Source organism: Barbus barbus, assembly GCF_936440315.1.
Source record: "Barbus barbus genome assembly, chromosome: 26".
In the NCBI taxonomy this organism is placed as follows: Eukaryota; Metazoa; Chordata; class Actinopteri; order Cypriniformes; family Cyprinidae; genus Barbus; species Barbus barbus.
Window position 1 is genome coordinate 21,375,637 of NC_136754.1, and position 18,237 is coordinate 21,393,873.

The 18,237-nt window shown below is 36.8% G+C and overlaps 1 protein-coding gene across 1 annotated transcript; it reads right to left on the reverse strand.

Moving 5' to 3' along the window:
• Nucleotides 1-263: 263 nt before the first annotated feature.
• On the reverse strand, nucleotides 264-17,827 carry LOC306845922 (protein wntless homolog). Its single transcript, XM_079378939.1, has 12 exons — nucleotides 17,528-17,827; nucleotides 14,842-15,117; nucleotides 9,707-9,831; nucleotides 9,335-9,496; nucleotides 8,850-8,986; nucleotides 5,194-5,362; nucleotides 4,899-4,996; nucleotides 4,703-4,766; nucleotides 4,280-4,423; nucleotides 3,744-3,827; nucleotides 3,505-3,658; nucleotides 264-1,259 (listed from the first exon to the last, which is right to left on the reverse strand). The coding sequence occupies exons 1-12, from the start codon at nucleotides 17,631-17,633 to the stop codon at nucleotides 1,150-1,152; spliced, it is 1,629 nt and encodes a 542-aa protein (XP_079235065.1). The 5' UTR covers nucleotides 17,634-17,827; the 3' UTR covers nucleotides 264-1,149.
• Between the last annotated feature and the right edge of the window lie 410 nt (nucleotides 17,828-18,237).

Below are 18,237 nucleotides of genomic sequence, written 5' to 3' on the forward strand. Positions count from 1 at the left end.
ATATAACAAAGTACCGAGATGAACTTTTGTTATTGACCAAATACTTATTTTCCACCATAATTTGCAAATCAATTCTTTAAAAATCCTACAATGTGATTTCCTGGATTCTTTCCCTCCATTCTGTCTCTCATAGTTAAAGTGTACCTATGATGAAAATTACAGGCCTCTCTCATCTTTTTAAGTGGGAGAACTTGCACAATTGGTGGCTGACTAAATACTTTTTTGCCCAACTGTATACATCAAATGTATTTCTGAGACTTTATACTGCAGCACATCTTTCTGTTAACCAGTGTTTTATTAAGCAAAGTCCCTTTAACCAAACAAATCTAAAATGTTTTATTTAAATTAGCATAAAAAGCATGAAAAGAACAAAACCCTAAATTTCCATGTGATACAATCGAAAATCTCAAAAAGATATATATTTTTTACAACACAATGGTACAATACAGCCCCTAATGCTTTCAAACAGATGAAAATAAGCACTTTATAAAAAATATATCTCTACACTGTAACATAATGAACATAGTGTTTGCCATACAGAACACAAGGACATGAATCTGTACGTCACTTTACATCCACATCTTGTTCTGGGAGACCTTGCTTTGAACTCGGTCATTGACGTTATGGGTTCAGAGGGTGTGTTTACTTTTGGTAGGGAGTGTTTAAGGAAGTCATATGAGGAAGGATCAACTGGAGTAAAAAAAAAAAAAAAAAACGTAACTATAGTATGCTGACCGTTTTTCTTCCTTATTTTGTAATTACAAAATCAAAGGGGAAAACAAAGATCTCAGCTACAGAATACATAAACAACAAACAACTGCCGCATAATTAAAAATTAAATGACCTCGTTTCCCTTTACCCCCAATGTATTGGTCCTTGCAAACACCAGTGCCTTCGCCCATATACAGAGTACGAGATACACTTCATAATTTCTCCCAGCACCCACAAGATGGTGTGCAACTCCGTTTTTCTACAGCTCGGCATAAGCAGATGTTTCAGACTGAACCTCAGCGGAACGGAAAGCCAATAAGTGAAAAAGGGACTAAATATTTGTGAGGCTGTGTTTGAAATGACAGGCACCACACAGGACATGCAAAAGCGAATGGTTTCAACTTTTGACTCTTGTTGGGCCCTGAATAAAGGTGATGGTTACTCTTGAGCTTCTTTGCCAGTCATTTTGTAGATCTCTGTAGGTCCGTCCACATGTGTGATGGTGGTGGTCAACTGTATGTCTTCACCGCTGTTTCCAGCTTGATCAGCTATATGGAAAATGAGAACAGAGGAAGATGTATCAGTGACTGATCAATACTAACACTGACATCATAACACGGTAGGAACCACAAGTTTCAAGGTGATTCACGTCTTCATAAAGAATTCAGCATAAACCAAAAAAAATACCCCAAAATTCTTGCAGCACAAGTCTGAACAAACATGGAAAACCATGTTTGAACTATAATTTATCAATACTAAATTAAGATCCGCTATGTTTGCAATCAGGTCAAGAACAAATAACCATAGTGTATATATGCAATAACAATAAACACCGAAAACCATAAAGAACGTTTTAGGCATGACATCTAGATATTGATGGTTTTCATTAGACCAGCCCAAGTAGGAAGCCTGGCCTAGATTAGAGATACCCACTGCTGCTAGTAGGGCCCATTTCACCACAGGAGAGAAGAGAAGGGGGAAAAAGCACTAAAAGTAGGAAAGCACTTTGTCACAACCATTTCTAACCTATGCCATTATTACTGGCTATTAAAAAAAGTTGAAAAGTTTGGGATCAGTAAGATTTGTAATATTTTTATGTTGTCTCTAATGCCCTTCAAGGCCGTATTTATTTGACCAAAAATACACTGAAAACAACAATATAAATAATACAATAAAATTTATAATTATTGTTATTGTAAGATATTTTAAAATGCTGTGCAGCCATTACTCCAGTATTCAGTGGCACATAAACCTTCAGAAAACATTCTAATATGCTGATTTAGAATAACAGAAATCGTTGTGTAAAATTATAAATGTTGATGCAGCAATTTTTGATCAACTGAATGCATCCTTGCTAAATACAAAATATTAATATCTATAAATAAAAAGTAAATATTACTGTAAAGTCAAACATTTACTCAAATTATTATAACAGGAGAATTTAGGAAGGATATGACCACTGACAATTTAAACAATTTACTACCAATTTGTCTATATGTTGTCAACAAAATTTTAGACAGAGCTGAGACCGACACTCGTTACCTCTTTGCATCATGCACTTAAAAAAAATACAAATTTAACGCATAAAACAAAGCCTAAAACATTGAAGTAATGTTTGAAGATCTCTGGAATGTCTATTCTAACATAACAATAAACACCATACAGGGACAGAAAACCATAAAGTTTCAAGCATGACATCAAGATATTGATGGTTTTCATTAGACCAGCCCAAGTAGGAAGCCTGGCCTAGATTAGAGACAACTACCGCCGCCAAAGAGGCCCATTTCCCCAAAAGAGGGAAAAAAACCAAGCCCCACCCTTTCCTGGCATCAAGATGTGCTCGTCTTAAAACAAACTAAACATGAGGAGACTGTGTAACATGGTGCTAAGCGAATGTCCTTACAGTACTGCAGGTACTGATTTCCCTTGTGCTGCAGACATGAAACAACACCATCTGACTCTTGAAACATCTTTTTGAGACAACGTGTGCATTTCAAATCAGCACAATAAAAAATTTATTTCTCATGATTCATGGGAAAAACTGAGCAGTTTTGAGAGTGCCTCAAAATGTAGTCTCAGTTTGTCTGTAAACCAAATAACCAATCAAATAACCGTCTAGTGATTCACTACTTGCATCAGGAACACAACCCTTGATATCCCCATAGTGCACAGCAGAATAACACCTGTTTTAACAGTCATCAACAGGTCCTTGCATGTGAACTCATACATCGTGTAAATATTTGTATGTACAAAAAATAAAGACCTTTAATTTGCCTTATTTTTTGGATCATTAGCAGCAACCATTCTAGCATATCAAATGGCCACCTCTAAAAAACAAAAATAATATAACATATATCATTCATGTATAAAATGCAAATGATAATAATAACGTCTATTACAACAAATTATATTGTAAATCGATGCATTTTATCATTTGGCTCTTTCACAGCAAAAGAATATCTTTTACACAGTAAATGAATCAATAGCTATTGAGGTCAGGGGTCACCTCTGGCTACAGAGTATGAACAAAATGTTGATGCTCCTGTAGATTAGGCAAGTTTAGTACGAGTCAAAAATTAATTTGACAAAATAAAATTGAAGGATTGTGAGCAGTGTCCATGATGTCCATTCAATTGGAAAGGCGCTTGTAGCTGGACCATCCTTGATGTTGGTTGATAAAGGCTTATAACGCATAATAACCTATTATATGCAGCATATCTGCATAGAACCTTTTTCATTAGTGTTGCAGGTGTCATACAAACTATTTAAAATTTTATTGTCCAAGTGTCTCACCCCTTGATTGCTCGTCCCCATAACGCTTGTGAGAAGGTGCATAGAGAAACATGAGGGCAAATACATAGAGGTTCCACATGCCATAGATTCCAGTGAAGAAGGCACTGTTCACCTGAACCGTGTAGCCACCCCAGTGCCAGTGACCCTCATTCACCTGTTAACACACAACGAAAACCATATGAAGAATCAATCTACGATGACATATGTAGAAACTGCTTTAGCTGACAACTAATCCATACCTGGCTAATGATGAAGAAGATGACAGTCATTGCAGCACATGCTAATGTGACCAACATCAGGAACTTGAAGCGGAAGATGAGGCCCTACATGAGAGAAAAACAACACAACTGTTTTCAACACTGATAATACCAAATGTTCCTTGAGCACTGTAAGGCTGTAAGAATCTCAGGAACTTTGATCTCCTGAGATAGACAATTCAAACACAATTTGAGTAAAATACAAAAGTAAACCGTTAAATAGAATAATTAAGGGTCAGAATACTAATAAATAGAAATGGACAAACAACCAATTTGCATTTCAACCTAAATTCGAGGTTATAGTAAAATGGAGTCCGAACAGTTCCAACCATGGAAGTGCATTTAAATATATCTAGCAGCAATATTTAGGACATTATAATTCGTAATAAATCCGCAGTCTGTATACGATCATAAACTAACTTTTTAGCAAATTTCTAAACTTTTGTACAAACTTCTTTGGGGTTTTCCGAAAGCTCACTAGTCATACAAATGCTAACATTATCTAGGTTACACGTTACCTCATAGTGCAGTCGACGAGCTTTTGTCAAAGCAGGTAAGGATGACCTTTTCCCACTGATGTTTCTGAACACTTGGAACACCATGAAGCACAGGAACAGGAAGTAGAGACATGCGCAGATTCCTGCTACAATGATGAAGGCCATCTGCACCAATCTCAGTTAAAGTAATAACTTAACACAAAGCATATGACTACACTATACCACAGAAGTATAGAAATCAGCAACAATATGGTTGAGATATTTTTGTGTGGATCTTTATTTACTCTTAAAACCTTTAGTACATGTTTGGTCCGAACATGTGGCACGTAAGGAAGATGCATGATTGTAATACTTGAATGAACAGAGCAGGGATTTGACCATCAGTTGCCATTCTGAAGGCAATTAATTAACATCTGTACCAACATCCCACAGTCAAAAGGATACAGCAAGCTCTGTCCCAACATCTGATGCCCAGATACTGTAGAAAGGGTTCTTCAGCTGTACTCCTCTATGAAGAAAACAAATACAAGGCATTTTTATTACGAAGAACCAGCAGTCCTAAGGTCTAAAGAACTCGAGTTAGATGGAAACTAAAGAGTTCCTTCATGCCAAAAATGAGGGTAGTTCAGCATTGGCTCACCTTTCACACATATCAAAAATGAACAGGCAGAAGGAGCCAAAGACAATGGGTCCAACCTGTTTCCAGTACACAGAAAATCGGTTTCTCTCCGTCTGGTCCTTGAGGGGAAAAAGTAAAAACAACAAAAATGCATTATAGTAATAAACTATTAAATTTTGAGTATGGCAATCAATTCAGTAGCTCGTTTTCCTATAAATTAGTTTAGTCTAACAAAAAACTGCAAAGTGCTTCTGCACCAAATCCAAACACTCCCTTAGTATTCCATTGTTTGGACAAACAGGAAAGTGGCTCTTACCATTAGATGTTCTCCACAGAAGATAATCCAGAAAGAAAGCAGCATTGCGTAGAAGATGCCCTGACGGATGTCACCAAACAGCAGCATCCAGGTCCAGTTGAAACCCACTGAGAACCATTCAACGGGGATATTGATGAATGTCATGGAGATTCCCAGAGCAAAGATAATCCTAAAAGAACACAAAGCGTACAGAGATATGATCATCAATATACCAGTAAAGATCACTTTTTTTAACCAATGTATGATAGAACCAAGACATAGTCAAACAAATTTGGCTCCATGTCAGCTTTCATTTTTTCTAGTGTTCAAACGCAAGCATGCTGGGACAAGCTAATTTGGTGAGACTGAGATGGGGTGTAGAATGTGACTTCAAACACATGAATCGCATTCCAGCCTGCCCAATCAGGGCAGAAAGAGACCATATTGTGTTGGAATGCCGGGAATGTTCCATGAGTTCAACTCTGGTGAGGGTACGAAGGTGCATTTTTTACTAGCAATGAGAACAAAGCAGCTTTTCAGGCAGCTACCAAAAAGTAAAACTGCAATTTAAAATAAGACCGTCCACAATAAAGAAAAAAAAAAATCTTTTAAAACATTAGTTTAGAACATGTAGCAAGTTCTTAGAAATCTCACTGTATTCATATTGGCTTCATACGGTTTTATAGCATTAAAAAAAAAAAAAGAATTACTCATGAGGGTGAGTAATTAATGACAGAATTTTCATGTTTGGGTGAATTAACCCTTTAAAGTAATAATAGATGTTACAATTTAAGTTTTTAGATGCATTTTTTCAGGTGCTTTTTAATGTTTGGGGTCAATGAAATTATTATTTTCTTTTTTTTAAAGAAATTAATACTCCTTTCAGCAAGGATACATTAAATTGACACTTGTTATTTAAATAATCCTGAAACAAAGTATCAAGGTTTCCTCAAAAATATTAAGCAGCACATAAGAAATGTAGACTGGAGTAACGGCTGCTAAAAAAAAAAAAATGTAACTTTGTCTGATGTTTCACCATTATAATTTTAATTACTACATTAAATGTATTTAAGTCACTGTATGTATGAAGTGCATCTATGTATTTTTGAAGAGCTCTTAAACACACAAGGGCACAAAAATTAGCTGTGAATAGCAAGAATACAAGATAGAGCACATCCATGAAGTCAACTAAAATAAGCTGCTCCCTGGAGACATGTGTTACTTCTGCCGGTTCCACTGGCATGAAGCAGCATTCTGGCATCATTCCAATACGAAAGCCAGTGGGACCCCATGTCACACATTTCTTAGCTTCCTCAGAAATGTAAAAAAGGGTTCCAGTTCCCATCTTGACGCTCGAGTAAAAAAGCATGCTATGGAAAAGCTTTTACAACATAAAAAAATAATTATCCTTCTTGCAAGATGCACAAAACTGCTTGAGAGCTTCCTGTCTTCTGGGACCTCTAGTGCAAAAGGCAGTGCATTTGAGAGATGGATTGTTGGTGCACGTGTTTAGTTTGCAAAGAAGAAACTAAAATGAACTTATGAAAAAGATTTCTTCAAGAAATATTAACAGAAATTGATATTTCATATCAAACACTGTTCACAATGCAGTATATTTTGTATAGAGAAATTGATTGTTAGATACATTCCTGTAGCTCAAACCGCTCAGCGTCATGCTAGCAACAACAAGATCATGGGTTCGATTCTTAGGGAATACATGAACAAATTAACTGAATAGTGGAATAGCTTAAATGCAATTAAAGTTGCTTTGCATATGCTTGAATGTAAAAAAATTAAGATAAAAACGTTTTGCTATTTTGATTCCTTCATTTCATTTAAAGTGTTTTCAAAGTCAATTTTACTGTTTTTCTAAGGCAAACATCACTATTACTGTTACTCATTTCTCAGAATTGAACTTTTCCAAGTAATTTTTTTTCTGCAACTTTTCTGCATGCTGTAGACATAATTCATATCTAAAACAGTTCAGATATACACTGTCCTATAGACTATCCCAGAGATATAAACTGAAGGAGGGTCCTGACTCTGAGCAATACTTCTAGACCAGAATAATCGCAGAGAATCGGGGGAGGACTTATTTGACTTGGACCAGTAAGAAAGCACCTAGAACCTAGCGATCAACCCAGAACACTCAAGCAACCACACAGTAGTACTGTAAAAACAACGCATAACCCCTCTTTCGTATAAGCTTTTTCTTCCAACCAAAAAAAAAAAAAAAAACACCCTGGCAACCCCCTTACAAAAAATGTAATTAAAATAATGTTTCCTATGGTCAAAACAGTAGATCTAAATTATCCTGCCTTTCTTCATTCTATTGACCAGTAAACCAATAAAACCAGAAAAAACTGACTGTTACCTTTTGGGCAACATTCACACTGTCCGTTGGAATTTACATACAGGTGTGATTCTCAAAATGTCCTATTCATTCAACAGCTTATAAAACTGCAAAGTCTCATCACATTTGACAGCAAAAGTTCAACTGAGGCTAAATTTGTTCTGGAAATCTTAAGATTTGGTGAGAATATTAAGGCAGATTTATACCACAGTAAAGAGTGGAGCATTTGCGATTAGTGGTCGACCGATATATCGCAAAGCCTGATATATCAGCCGATATTTGTCATTTTTCAAATATCGGAATCTGCCGATAAGTTTGTTTAAGCTTTTATTTTGACAGCACTGAGAGTGGCAGCGCTTGAGCACACAGTGCTCACATTCTAATACTTTCTCGTTTATCAGCATTCAGCAAATACGCATTTATAGCATTTACCTAAACAAATCTTTGAATAACTAATGGACATTTAACTTCACAAACCTTGCAAACTTCTTGTGAAGTGTGCATTTGTATCCTGCACGATCGTGAGTGCTCTGCATGACGGTCGGTCAGGAGGAAACGCGCGATCAACAAACTTTAAACTCGTGATTTCAAACTATGCATTTGGCCACTGTCATATTCATGTCATTTGCACTGTGTGCTGTATGTAAAATGACTGTTACCTTGGATTTATTTGAACAATATGATTCTCAATGCACACAAACTTCCCAGAATACTGAGTGCCCTGTTAGTTACAGCGTTTAATTATATTTTTATTAAATATTTATTTGTGAAAAATACTTTTGTCATCTAAAGTATGTTTATTTTACACATTTATTTTTAAACCATTTTCAAATTATTTAAAATTTCTTAAATATTAATTAACATTAAATAAAATTATATTGGCCACCCAGCTTTCCAAGATATCGGCATTGATTTCAGCTGTCAAAAATCCAGTATCGGTCGACCACTATTTGCGATGGATGCATACCACAAAACTGATAGGACAGGATCTGAAATTTCAGATGACACACTACTTATATCTGCTTTTCTGTAAGTTACAGACACCATAAACTGAAAAATGAAAACCCATGCTAGAAGTGACAAGTAGTTGTCCAGCATTGTTCAATTCACACAGCAGGGATTTGCTTAAAATACAGATCTGAGTACTTAAAGTTCACTGATGCGAGTTTAGATATAGAATAGGGTTGTCAATCCCACAAGTAACCAAACAGTCCGAACGTAACTGTATTAAGGACTCAAATACAGTAAAATTCTGCTGTTGTGTGACTGTGGCCTTGATCTTGCAGACCAGTTGAAAGAAGTGACAGAAGCATAACAATCTTACTTTTCCAGTAGAACAGGTGGCCTGGTCATCTGGGTGATTCTCCTCCAGTACCAGATCATGATAATGAGGACGCTGGGAGTAAGGAATGTCTTCATGGCAAACCAAACCTTGGTGAAGCCACCATTTTGATGAATGCTCTGGAAAGTTACATTGAGGGAAATTACAGTGACATCACAAGAACCACATTAAGAGCACTTAATTGATGGGTATGGTTGTTTGCTGAGAGCCAAATAAGAAGAGTAATCCAAACAGAAGGGAAGATTAAGAGGTGATGCAGTCCAGATATGTTCAGTCCACTGACATTTCTATAACCATTGCCCTGTCCAGAAGTGTGTGCCAATTATAACAAGCCGAGTCTGGGCCAAAATCCTCCCATGCAAACAAAGCTCAAACAAAACTGCTTGCATTACTCCGAGTAAACAAGCATCCTATGATTGTATTTAATCAAAGTCACAGCACACATTCTGTATTGTCTGAAGACTCACCACCAGACGGATGTCTTTGATTTCTCCAATCCCGATGTTGACTTTTTTGCGTTCATTAACAGGTAGTCGGATGTTGAGAAGATAGTACTTATGGGCCACACTGCCAACCTCCATAAAGGGCAACAGGTCACAATCATAGTAGCGCCCCTCGTTCTCATAAGTCTGACAATAAAAAGAGATTCTGGTGAGGTTTTGAACCTTTTAGAAGAAAACAAAGCTGAATACAGAGCTATTCAAGGTTCAATGCACTGGTTCTCTATATAGTGTTTACAGAGACTGAAGTCTCTGCCCTACCTTGAAAAATGGTCTTAACACTATCAGTAAGGGGTGTTTTTGGATTCGTTATGGGTCAGAAATAACTTGCATGCTTACCTTTGTTGCAGTGAAATTGCAGCTCAGTTTGCGATGCTCTATAGAATGGGCCATCTCAGTCCACTCACTCAGAGTGCTGTCTCTGTAGGCCAGACCAACATCCATGGTGACCAAAGCTCCATTGTCTACACGCCAACAAAGAACACACATAATTCAGTCTGATATATCAGAAAGATAATGCACTATAACCAGTAAGAGTTGTTGCATTAAAATAACTGCTATTTTCTTCTTAACTGCTTATCTTCTTTAAATCCTTCGTAAATAACCTAATTTGTTGACTGACTGCCAATTCTGATCTCCAGTTTTTTTTTTAAACAACCACATTGATTCCGATAGACTTTTTTTTTTCTTTAAGCATGAGACAAGAATTAATGAAAAAGTACAAACAAAATGTTTTTACTCTATTAGGGTCTAAACTCTGCAGCCATTTGGAATTGAACCCGATTCAAAGAAACATGCCAGCTAAATGCACCATGAGAAGCTATTTTTAAAGAGCTCACAAGTTCATTCCTGTTTACAGAATTTGTTATATTACACAAATGACATTTTGGGAAATGACGGCAATGCATTTTGTTTGTGAATGTAGTAAACAGTTGGGAAGAAACTGCATGTGTATCAGAATATTAGATCTGTGAAACTGCATCTGGCTACAGAGGTCTTACAATACAATGCACGAGTCCTACTGACCACTTTTTACCGTTTTACATTTTAACCATCATTACTTTTTCTGGCATTTGGATTCACCTTTTGTGTTTCCCCGGGGGGGGGTGTCACATGACACACAACAACAAAGAGGGTGAGTAAATGATTATTGCAGGTCATTTTTGAGTGAGCTCTTATCTCTTCAAAACCTTGACATCTGGGAAATTAAATGAGCACCTGCTGACTGAAGAACAATATTGGACTTATGGACAAGGCCAAATATAGACATGTGAAATGACAGATTTATGACATCCCATAGCATTCTCATGAATAACTCTTGTCATCACAATGTGGCTAAAAGTAGCTCAAGGTAACCTAGGAGTAATTTTATCTATGCGCACCCTATTCGAGTCAATCATAACCTTACACGCACCTGTTTCAATACATCAGCAGGCATATATGATCAAATTCACATAGACTCACAAAAAACAGGTTCAACTTTGCATGAGGCATTGTCAAAGTATTACAGAGTCATGTGGTGTGAAACTCCTGAGCTTTGGGAAAGCAGGAGGTATCTGGGAAAGGGGCCGGTGGTTTAGATCACTTTGCACAGCCTGAGTTCCACTTCACTTCTCTAAAGAGATCCTTGTTGTGTTATGAAACAAGCTGGAGAGCACTAAAGAGAATTCTTGCACATGGAAGGCTGAGCTTTATGGGGGGAGGGGCAGGAGGAACAGAAGGAGAGAGCGGCAGACATTATTAGCCCAATCCTCTCTCCTCCAGTGTGGCTGTGGCGAGCGGCTGTGCCAAAGAGCTTTGAATGTCAGCTTAGCACACACAAACATTCCGCCCGGGCGCAGCCCGCATCACCCCGGCGACTAAGCCATTTCAACAGCTGTGTTATTGCTGGAGACCGGCCAAACTGTGCTGCTTGGGCCAGAGAGACAAGAAAGAGAGAACCAATGGCACTCCACTGAATATGAGGAACTGGTGATCCTGGTGATGGTCATGTGATCCATTAGAGTAGCCTGATCTTTCAGGAAAGTAAAAATGTAGGTATACAGGGATTCTGATCACCGTTTTAGATTTTCATAAAGGTGAACTGCAATTCAAATTTGCATATTTCTGTTTAGCCAACATTTTCTAGCCTCAGATATTTAGATGACAATTTGTTTTAGAAAATATTACAAACAACAAAACTTGGCACAATTCTGATGATGTCACCGAACAGTGCCGGCACCAAGTCGGTTGGCCAAAGCCTGCAGAATCTGTGCTGTGCTAAGGGGAGCAATGTAGTATATAGTACTGACTGATTTGGATATTTATTTAATGTATTAAAACTAATGTGGTTGCCTTAACCAGAACAAGCAAGGTAAACATTGTTTTCCTTCTATATACTACTAGTGAGAAAACTGGAGTAATCTAAAGAATTTAGACAAGGGTTATGATGGGTTTATGTGACAATATACAATACTGTTCAAAAGTTTTAATTAAGACTCTTATGCTAACCAAGGCTGTATTTATTCGACCAGAAAAACAGTACATATAATTTAAAATAACCATATTCTAATGTAATTTTTTTAAATATATTTTAATTATTATTATTATTTTTTTTTTTAATGTAATTTATTGCTGGGATGGCAAAGTAGAATTTTCTGAAGACATTACTTCATTACTTTATATGACATTATACATTACTTTCTGAAGACATTACTTTCGGGCACATAATTCTTCAGAAATTTTTCTAATATGCTGATTTGATGCGCAAGAAACATTTATTATTATTATCCATGTTGAAAACTGCTGTGCTGATTAATATTTTTGTGGAAACTGTGACACTTTTTTCAAAACCTTTTTGCAACATTTTAAGTCTGTACTGCCACTTTTGATCAATTTAATGCATCCTTGCTGAATAGAAGTATTTTTATTTTTCAAAAACATCTCACTGACTCCAAACCTTTGAATGGTAGAGTATCATATCTTAAACTCTAGTTTAATACAAGTTTAGTTGGAAACAGTACTAACTTTCATTGAAAGGATGCACCATGCAGCACAAATTATTAAGTTAATTTTCATCAAAACTATGGTAATAATTCCAAATGTATCACTGTAAACATTTAACTCTTAAATCAGAGACTGTATATATGCATTAGTTTATAGCACACTTAGTTACAACACAAACCTCTGTGTTTAAATACCTTTTTAAGCAATGCGTCAATTACTATTTTACATTTTGAGTGGTAAAAGAACCAGAAAAGAGAGATTTGGTAACATAAAATTTGTTCATAAATTTGCTTTGCATTCACCAGTGTGCAGTGTTGGGGCATGTTACTTTTAAAAGTAATGCATTACAATATTGCATGACTCCCTAAAAAGTAATTAACTGAGTTACTTTTTAGGGAAAGTAATCCATTACTTTACAATTTGTGTTACTTTTTTCTCATCTGTGCTGGGCTTGCTTGTTTTGTTTTGTTTTTACATAAAAAGTTCTATTTTGGGCAAATGTAAAAGCACTTTCACACCAAAAGTGACATGAATAAGCCTCAGGCTGAAGGAAATGTAAATTCACATCTGAGTAGAGGGTGCAGCTCAAACAAACCTTTCAGCTGTACTGCTATTCTGGATTGCATGAATAAAAATATGCAGGAGAAGAAAGTTCAACACTCTTTAGCAATTAAAAAAAAAAGGAAACACAAATGTTATGTTTATCTAAAGTAATTTTTGCTTATTAGTATGGTTGAATTGGATCGTCTAAGGTCAGCAGCAAAAGACACTAAATAACTGTTATTTAACGCATGTAATTTTTTCAGGTTTGTATCATATTCTGAGTTTGCATTTCATTGTTTTTATTTATTTTGAGAAATACTGAATCTGTTTTTTGAGATGAGTAAATGCATGTTCACATTTAGTCTAGAACTACAGTAAGCATCATGTTTACACACACACACACACACACACACACACAACACCTCTGCAGTTACTCCCGATTTCTTTCAACATGGGAACAGGAGAGCTGTTAGTGAATAAATGGGAAAAGAAATTGACTGGTGTTGCTTTAATATTAAATATCCGATTCATTATTTATTTATTTTTTAAAGCTTTACTTTACTGGTTACTTGAAAAAGGTAATCTTATATAACTCATGTTACTTGAATTACCCCCTCCACTGTAATTAAGAAGTAACATGAACACACCACTCTCTCTCTGCAATATGTTACTTTTTCATTGTGAAATGCTGAGTGCCAAATGAATTCCTGATAGGACCTTATTAGTAAGACTGCTGACACTCTGTGAGGTCTTGCTCGGAGAACAGGATACACAGAAAAACAGCTGGCAGAAGATCACACAAGACTTACGGTAAACACATAACATCTGGCTGAGGATGATCTTGTAGGCAAGCATGTTCCAGATTGTGCTACAAAACCCTGAACTGTACAAAAATGGTTTATTCAAGTCTTTAATGCATAATTAATAATGCAAAGATCTGCAGTAACGGCACTTGAGAATACTGTGCCAAACAGGTAAAAAAATAAAATAAAAAATAAACTTTTTTTTTTTTTTTTTCCTACTTTATGCACAAATACGTGCTTCAGGGAGGGGAATATAACAAGACCATGGTAGCTTCCACACTAGCACTAGTTAATGTGTTAGGGAAACAAAAAACTGCTCCTACATTTCTCAAGACTTGAATAGCCAGCAAAGGTTTCCGACGTTCCGATCACTTTCCCAGACTGGTCTACCTCGACAATGGCTCTTCATTAGTGGCCAGTGTTATCCGCTTAATCCTGTCTTTGAAAGGGCAGACTTGGAGCCGTTCCAGATCCCCACCCTCCCACAGCCAGATGATTTTAAATAGCAACAGTACTATGCAGGTCCACACGGCCGAAACCCATCAGGTTCAAACAAAGACACATTAACTTGACAAATCAAGAAAAACTGTGAAAAGGAACCAGATTTAAATACAAAATGGTGATGGAATGTAATAGTCTAATGAGATGAAACTATACTGGAGATATTTATTTAATCTTTAAAATTTGATTTGTGTCTCTTAATTCTCAAGTGGCAATCAAACCAAATGGGAGGACTACATTCCTATTTATTATCCTCCAATTGTCTGTGTTAAAGCCTTGAGCAGTCCCACCCCCCACCCACCTGCATGCTGACTTAATCCTCATTGAGGTCCTTCAGGCTCCAACCACAACAGTGAGAAAACAGGCCATCCATCATTGTTAGTCCTCTCACAGCATGTGAGAAATCCAATCTACTTTTGAGTGAATAGAATGGGAAATTCCTCTGGGTGTTCATGTGTCCCCTCCTACACTTTCGACACAACAGCGATGTTCGTATAAGCTTATAAACCATATAGTGATGTCATGTTTATGGGGGGTTTTTTTGGGGGGGGGGGGGGGGGGGGCACAGGAGGTGCACATTACAACCTCAAACACACTAAAACAAACACATACAATAACACTTTTTTTTTTTTTTTTACTCACCAATCTGGTTTTGCATTTTGAAGGCAATGTCAAACTGGAGGATAACCAACATGAACTGGAACCAGGCACTCATCTCTCTGTTGGGCAGTGGAATGTGGACTGCAAACACAATGTTGTTGGCCTCGATTCTCTTGGCCATGGCCTCATCAAAGTCTCTGATCTTGCTGCACTGATCGGGGCCCCATGGCATGAACCACTTGGAGCCCTTATGGTGGGTCTTCACAGTATCCACACACTTGGTGGCCAGGTAATGGACGGCAGTGGTGGGGCTCGGAGCTACAGAAATATATTTGAATATCGGTTTAAGAATAGCTTGAGAATAAAGAATAATGTACTGATTCACATATTTTGCACATAACTACACAGACAGGACATAAGCAAAATCTCTCATATTTATTTTATAAGACTACAAAAAACTGATTTTTTTTAATCACAGAGCATAGAATTTTATTTTAAAAAATAAATGTATTTTTATACATATTTTATAAAGTTATATAAACTCTGCAAACAGCTGGTTTTAAAAATTGAAATTCATACTTAAAAAAAATTAATAATAAAAATGCAGTGAAAAGAGCAGTAAAATATACTTTCCTGAAAGAATACATTAAATTGATTAAAAAGTGATAGTAAAGACTTTAAGATAGTTAAATAGGAATGTCTTTCTTTGTAATTTGTATTCATTTAGATAATCTATAAAACAATTTTCAGTAATGATAAGCATATTAAAATGATTTCTGAAGGATCATGTAACACTGAAGACTGGAATAATGGTTGCTGAAAATTCAGCTTTGCCATCATAGGAAGAAATTATATTTTACTTTATCAACAGAAAACAGTTATTTTAAATTATAATAATATTTCGGGAGCATAAAACAAATTTATCCGATTCAAATTTTTTTTTTTTTTTAAAGAGAGAAAGAACACCTTACTGACCCAAAACGGTTGAATGGCATATATAAATGAAACACAAATGTCTAGACAATGAATACAAGACTCACAAAGTGACTCTCCGACATACCCTTACTAAGAGGGGGTCATTAGCATGAGAAAGTATGAACAGGCTTCCTCCACCATTCAGAAGGCTGATCCTGGTAGTCTTAAGTATGAGTCAATAGAACCCTTCCTGGGTCATCAAGGACATCTAAAGCGTGCAAATGACCAGGAAGCGCGAAATAATGTGAACCAGCCTATAGCTTTAGGACACCGCTCAGGTTTAGTCTCTATTCCAGGAGTGTTTTTCAGGATTTCATTCACTATAAATGAGTAACAGCACAATTAAAAAAAAAAAGCGTCTGCCAAATGACTAAATGTAAATGTAAATTAAAAATGTTAATAATATCTAAAAAGCTAATGGGTGGGCCTTTTAATTGCTCTGCTCACATTTGCTTGGTACAAACCCATTCCTTTGAAATATAAGTAAACAAAATTAGCTGTACCAAACCTCTCAGAGTTCAATTATTCATTGACCCACAATCCTAGGAACAAACTCTCCTCAAAATACCACCACAAAATAATAGTCGCCTTTCGGCCCAGTGACCTCATGCAGTGTTTAAGATGTCCAATAACAGGGGAAGCAGCGCGCCTTTCTACTCAATTACCCTGGCTGCCACCAGCCACCGAACAAACACAAAGGAATCCTGCTTCATTAAATCAATCACAGGCAAGAATAGCCAAAGCAAGCTAATTTATCACCATTCATCCCACATTCTGCAGGGGCCCAAGAACTGATTCCCTTCCTATCGAAATCAGAAGGAAGTCTGAGGTGGCAAAGAGGAAAAGTGGACGAGGAGGACAAAACAGTCTTTCCAGGTGGTGCCAAATGAAACAAGCTACTTGGAAATAAATATTCAAGCCTTAAGACAGAAGGGAATTTTTCATCGCCTCTGTAAAAACGGGCACAAAAGAGCACAAACTGAGGAACGCCTGTGGGCACAGAGGAGGGGTTATCTGTTCAGATGTGAGATCAAAGAAAAGTTCTAGAGATGCACCTCTTTAACCGTTTATTGGCTGATGAGAAGTAGAAAGACTGAATTTAACAACCGAATACAAGACTGGTACAAGTTAATTGGCTGAAATTAGCAAATAAAGTTTGTAATATACAACATACTTCATTGCTAACTTCGTCTTTTGTTTGTTTGTAACATTTCTTAAATGTAGGCTACGAAGGTTTTCCCTGAATTTTATTAATGTGCCTGCTCTGCAATGGAAACATTAAGAAACTATCTTTGAAGATTAATTCAAAGTTGTTTAAAATAAACAAAGTAAATAGGGAAGACACTTCACAATATTATAATAAAATCTCAAGTTGGTTTAAACAAGCCTTTCTCCGTTTAGTTTTTCATAGCATTTTTCAGGGACCGGGGACAAACATCAAGGCGCAGAAGCAGCGAGTAAAACTGAATGTCGCGTCTGTCTGATCTGCTCTCAAACTTAAAGGCGGAACGCAGAAAGCAGCAGCACAAAGACTGCACCAGTCGACGGGGTGAAAATAAGCGCCCATCTTTGACACTACTGTAACAAAGCCATTCCGCAACTTTTCACTCCGTCCAAGAACGCAAAGAAGACTCTCTTTTTTTCCTAAAAACCACCTAATGTTGCACACCATAACGAATGGCAACATATGTAGTAAAAGCCAACAAAGCCTAAACTATCAAATCTAGACGGTTTTGTAAAAGTAGGTACTCACCAATCAGTCCTCCGACCATAAAGGAGAACGCTTGGAATAAAAGGAGAATTACTCCCACAATCACCAACTTTTTGGTGCTCATATTCTCAATAATTGCTCCAGCCATTTTCAAAGTGTCTCTGTTGTTAGGATTGAATGCAAAGAAACGAAAGTCACGGCATCCAGGTGGACCAGTGCGCTGTCCGAGATTGAGAGAGAGAGAGACACAGATTGTGTCTCAAACCCTGGTGAACTGCCTGTGTTGCGCTCTTCATAGGGAACTATAGGGAAAAGGGAATGACCACGTGACCCACCCTGCATGAGGAACTCGGGAGAGAAGAATGCACGTGACATCACACCAGACTCTTACCAGATGCACAAAACTTCAAGCTTTTTATTGGCCTTTTAATACAAAACATACGTCACTTTATTCTCATCTGTGATATTCTCAACAAATCATGAAATAATAATAATACATTATCATTATTATTATATTTTTTTCTGCAACAGAAAATTTTATTTTTTCCATACTCTTTTCCTTTCACTGGCAAGCCTTTAACTATGTGGCTAAAATGATGCTATTCTATAAATTTTTCAGATTGTGCCGAAGGCAACAGAGTCTAAGAGTCTGCCCAGCTGGCATGCAAAATGTGACAATAGGACAAACCTGCTACATTTTAGCCTTGTGTTGCAGTTCCATCTGTAGGTATGGTTACATGGAAATGGATTTT

Excerpts from the sequence above, each read along its gene's own strand:
- LOC306845922 (XM_079378939.1), bottom strand. The coding sequence starts at position 17,633 with ATGGCTGGAGCAATTATTGAGAATATGAGCACCAAAAAGTTGGTGATT. Across the intron at positions 4,424-4,702 it reads ATGTTGGGACAGAGCTTGCT|ATGGCCTTCATCATTGTAGC; the intron begins GTATCCTTTTGA and ends AGATTGGTGCAG. Across the intron at positions 3,659-3,743 it reads TCTTCTTCATCATTAGCCAG|GTGAATGAGGGTCACTGGCA; the intron begins GTATGGATTAGT and ends GTGTGTTAACAG.